The 4,936-nt window shown below is 39.8% G+C and overlaps 1 protein-coding gene across 1 annotated transcript in view; it reads left to right on the forward strand.

Moving 5' to 3' along the window:
- Nucleotides 1-4,936, forward strand: part of PLCH1 (phospholipase C, eta 1) — a 133,887-nt gene that overhangs the window by 15,934 nt on the left and 113,017 nt on the right. The window contains exons 3-4 of the mRNA XM_006897785.1: nt 1,205-1,334; nt 3,962-4,132. Of these exons, the coding sequence (XP_006897847.1) occupies nt 1,205-1,334; nt 3,962-4,132 (301 nt within the window). The remainder of the gene's footprint in view (nt 1-1,204; nt 1,335-3,961; nt 4,133-4,936) is intronic.

Below are 4,936 nucleotides of genomic sequence, written 5' to 3' on the forward strand. Positions count from 1 at the left end.
TGATTCATAAGGAAAAGGGGATGGCGTATTCTCTTAGCTACTTCCTGCTGAAAAGGGACGCTGTGGGTTTCAGGGTGAATGTCTTCTCTCACTATAGCGTGATATTGTCTTGTCAATAGTCTTAAACCTGTATCATACTGTGTCAGGGTAACATCTCTCATATCAGACCTGAACTTCTTGTTATGGCACAAGATTTAAAGGTTCAGATGAATAATGGTCAGGACCATTAGGGCGAGTAGGAATAGGAGGAATGTTTTAGAGAGAAAGACCATGGTAGAGGGAACAAGTGCTATACCACGCTGCAGAAACCCTAGTTTGGGAACATTTTTAGCAAATGTCTCCTCCTTTCCTAGTTCCACATCCTAGTCTTATAGGAAGAGATTGAACCAGATGGTCTTTGTGGATCTTTGTAGGAGTAACATTTGTCTTGATTTGGAAGTGGGAATGAGAAAAGAGAGTGGAACAGAGTAGTTACTACTCTTTAGATGTGAGGGGAAATGACAGAGGAGAAGATGGGATCTGAATTTGGTAAAGTTGATTGGGTTTTTAAGTTTCAGCACTTCATAAAGCCATTCAGTAACAGAAAGCATTTGGGAGTTAGAGTACTTGGAAGTTCTTGATACATACTATCCACATGCCTCATATGCTGCAGAGAATGCCACAACCACACAGACAAGGGTAACAGGGATACAGTGTTTGCATGCCTGTTACAGTAGCACAAGGGAGAAAAACTGGAAATGGAGAAGTAAAATATGATGCTGTATAGTCACATGAAACAATTGTGAAGAATTGGTTAATGGAGAGGTGAGATAAGGCGAGGTAGAACCCTCTTACAGGGTAACAGAGTTAGAACCAGTATGTCAGATTTCCCCTTTGCTGAAATAGATGGTATTTTCTTAAAAATAGTAGATTAACTATTTAGTCATTGGATAAGATCAACGGTATGTTTGGAGTCACATTCCTCTTTATGTGGTCTGGTTTGACTCTTAATTCAGTGCACGGAAGCCCTTGTATGTGAACTCCACTCTTTGTTTCTCTTTGCTGTCAGTATTAATAGCTTACCAGAGTCGGTGGGTTGCAAGCTCCCCTCAGAAGCTTTCTTCTGGAGTTTGAGCATTGCTGACAAATACCCTGGAGAAAATTCCATGAGGAAGTAGTTGTTATTTTGGTGAAAATGCAGGTGTTTTCCTTGACTCTTTTGCACGTGGGTGAAGCAGACTTTTGAGGAAGCTGACAAGAATGGTGACGGCTTACTGAATATTGAAGAGATACACCAACTGATGCATAAACTCAACGTCAACCTGCCTCGGAGAAAAGTCAGACAAATGTTCCAGGTACCATTTTCACAATCGCTACGGCCATATACATGTGGGAGGCTGTCGATGCACTTTGCTATAGTAAAACAACCCCAATTGCGTTTTGTCAAAAACTGGTATTGCTTGATCTTGCTGTTTTGTTTGTTTATTTATTTATTCACAGTTTTCTTTTTATTGTTAACAGTGGCATTTGCTTCAGTAAGGAAAAAAACTTCATAAAATTATCATGCGTTCACAATCTCACGTCCACAAATGCCTGTGTTGGTGGTTTATGTTTTCAGAGAGTTGTTGTAAACACTTCACCTGACGCTTTTACAGTTCAGTTACAGAAGATGATCATATCATGTCTACCCTCCAGAAGATCAGAATAAAGACTCAGTAATACGAAAAAGGGTAGTGCTGCCAAAGCCTGCAGGAGTCCTCTGTTCATTTCAGAGGAGTCTGTCGAAGGTTTAGAATCTGTGCAGCTACCATTTAGGAAGTTCTTCAGAAATTATAATAAACTATAATGTTCATGAGCTACTTTTTCCTCTATTGGTAAATAACTGAGTCCAAATGTGCTGTGTCCATCCTTACTCTGGGCTGTCTAGCTGATATTTAGTTCCCAAATTAAGGTACAGAAGTAAACTTCAGAGTTTAAGTCTGGGGAAAAACACTGCTAGATTATTCAGGATTAATAGACTGATAATTTACATACTTGTAGGTAGTGATATGTACCATACTTCATGCCCTGCAGTGAGGTTCTAGTCTAGATTACAAGGCCAGTGTTCTATTGTACCTTTAAAAAGAAGCAGAAATGATGGTAATTTCGTTGCACTCATTGTTTCATGTTCTGATTCTTTTTTAACCTCTTGTTGGTAGAGGTGAAAGCAGAAGCTGCCTGGAGCATGAATTGTGACAATGAATGGGAGTTTGAATCTTGTTCAGTTCTGTGACCCTTTAAAATGGTCTTGTCCAGTGATACATATTCTTAGCTGGAGATGGCTTACATTGTAAAGAACTTGATCCAATTGCATGGGGGCGGGGGCAGGGAGCTAGAGAGAGAAAGGAATCGAACAACACTGTAGTTGTTGTTTTGTGCCATCAAGTCAGAACCAGCCCCTCACTCACCCTGCAGTGGGCCTTGGGAGGCAGTTAATTGCACAGGAGGAGATTGCCCGTCTTTCTGGAGCAGCTGGTGGATTTAAATCGCATGCCTTTGGGACCGCAGAGCACTTTCTTACCTCTAGACCATGAGAACTCCCTATCATATATGTGGAACCCCAGAAATGGTGTGAGAGACTTTGGTGGGGAAATGAGTCGTCACAGAATGACACCCCCTCTGCTCTGAACACATAACCCTGTCGTGAGCCATAGGAGATGTTGACAGTGCTAGAGACATAGTTTCTTTCATAAAAGAAGTCAAGCTGAAGAGAAAAGCCAGGTCTCTGGGGGGGAAAAAAAATAAATAAAAAATTCCTTCTCGAAACTCAAGTACTTTTTGGAAGCAAAGTACTAGATTATTCTTACTTCCAGTTCTATTTTTCCACTCCAGATATCTATTTATCTCTAACGTATCCACGTCCTTGAGGGTAAACAAGGAAATATTAATGTTCAATATCTTGAAGTTGTAAAGCAAATGCTTTTAGAGAGGTTTGAAGACAGCATTAAGAGGTTGCTTTGTGACCTTTGATTTAAAAAACTCATCAAGCCAGAAGTCACTGTGTAAGTTAGAATGCCTTTTGTATGAACTTTTGTTCTGTGGGCCTTGGAGCTACTCGGCTCTGTAAACGATCACAGTGGGAGTGAGAAGACCAAGGCTCTGTTTCTTTTTCAGGGGCATTCTCCTCTCTACTGTATTGCTTGTAGGCATTGGAGCCTTCCTAGAATGTTTTTTTTTCTCTTTTCTTTTTGTACAATTTTTTTAACAAAATAGTCTTTTGAAGTATAAATAGCCTCTTTTGAACTCTTTAGATGCTGTTGCTTAGACCTTAAAGTTGCATTCTTTTGAGTTGGTTAAGCATATCTAAGAAAGTTTTGAGAACTGTTTTATTTTGATTGAGCTTTAGATACTTGAAAACAATGCCATTGCACAGTGTGGCCATCGAATGCATTTTTTTAAACTACAAAGCGCATCCAGCCAGCAGCCTCATACACCAAAATGTTCATGCTCTGTGAACTCATGTGTGTCTACCTTTAAAATGACAGATGACGACAGCAGTCGCTATCAGAAGGAAAATGCGTATGACCCAAATATTGGTAAAGAGTTTGTTCATAACTAACCCATGTTTAGAAAAAATAAAACCAACCAAACCAGAAAACTAGTCCTTTGATTTTTCAAAGCTGGATTTTAAATGACAAAACGGTCATCTGTTGAATTTTATACTTAAAAATACATTATTTCCAAATTTCAGCTTGATTTGCTGACTTACATTTACCGTAGTCTGAGAAAGTGGCCTGTGTTGTTTATTCTTGCCAGTTTCCTGAAATTTCGTTTGCACTGTAATAGAGAGCCAGTTTTTACAGCGTTCTGTGTGAGTGTCAGAAGAATGTGTCAGGATGCCATGTTGGATAATCAGATGGTTGATAAACAAGATGTGGATGCATTTCCCAGCACTGAATCTCCTATGTCACACTCTGTCTTGCTTTCTCTGTGCCCCTCTTAGGAAGCCGATACTGATGAGAATCAAGGAACTTTGACATTTGAGGAGTTTTGTGTTTTTTACAAAATGATGTCATTGAGACGAGATCTGTATTTGTTGCTCCTGAGCTACAGTGACAAGAAAGATCACCTAACAGTGGAAGAACTCGCTCAGTTTTTGAAAGTGGAGCAAAAGGTATCGTTAGAGGACTGAACTGATGTTTACCCTGGAAATATTTGTGAAAAGATGGGAAATGTTCCTTCCTGGGTTTGGGCATAGTTAGTCCTTTCAATTTAAGAGGCAAATATCACAGTTGTAAAAAAGTCTTACGTCATTGATTGCTGTTGAGCTGAGCACAACTCATGGCGACCCTATGAACAAAAGCCTTTTCTATAACTATGGTCATTTAGCAAAATTCATAGAGTTTCCAGAGGCATGTGGTTTAGGAAGTGGATGCCGCTCCTGCTTACAAAAACAACAAACCTTATATTTGAGTAATAGGTGATATGTTTTTAGAAGTTTTTGAGAAGAATTGGTAAAATGAACACTCAGAAAAAACCCCAACAAATCCAACACAAAACAAACCACCACCAACAACAAAAACACCCGTGAAAGGCAGTAAATCCCACTGCTCAGAGCTGTTGAGTATAAGAAGCAATTCACACTTGACCCCTCAGCAGCTTCGCAGAGGCTGTAAATCACACAGGAGGAGATGGTCCATTTTCTTCCTGCGTAACAGCTGGGGGATTCAGGTCACCTCCCTTAGAACTGGCAGCACAACTTCCGGTCCACGAGGCCGCCACTGGCTCCCTAGCTGTGCACTAGTGAGCACAGTTTATTGACCTTAAACATCCTGACTATGGTGACTTCCCCAGACAAGTTAATATTAAATTAACATGTTTAATTTTAGGTTATATGATGATGGTTTCTTTTTGCTAATGATATAGCTAGATATTTGTTAATTTAACTACTAGCATAACTCTTACTGACATTATAGCA

The sequence above is a fragment of the Elephantulus edwardii genome, unplaced genomic scaffold (assembly GCF_000299155.1).
Source record: "Elephantulus edwardii isolate Elephantulus edwardi_28Jun2011 unplaced genomic scaffold, EleEdw1.0 scaffold00215, whole genome shotgun sequence".
NCBI lineage: Eukaryota > Metazoa > Chordata > Mammalia > Macroscelidea > Macroscelididae > Elephantulus > Elephantulus edwardii.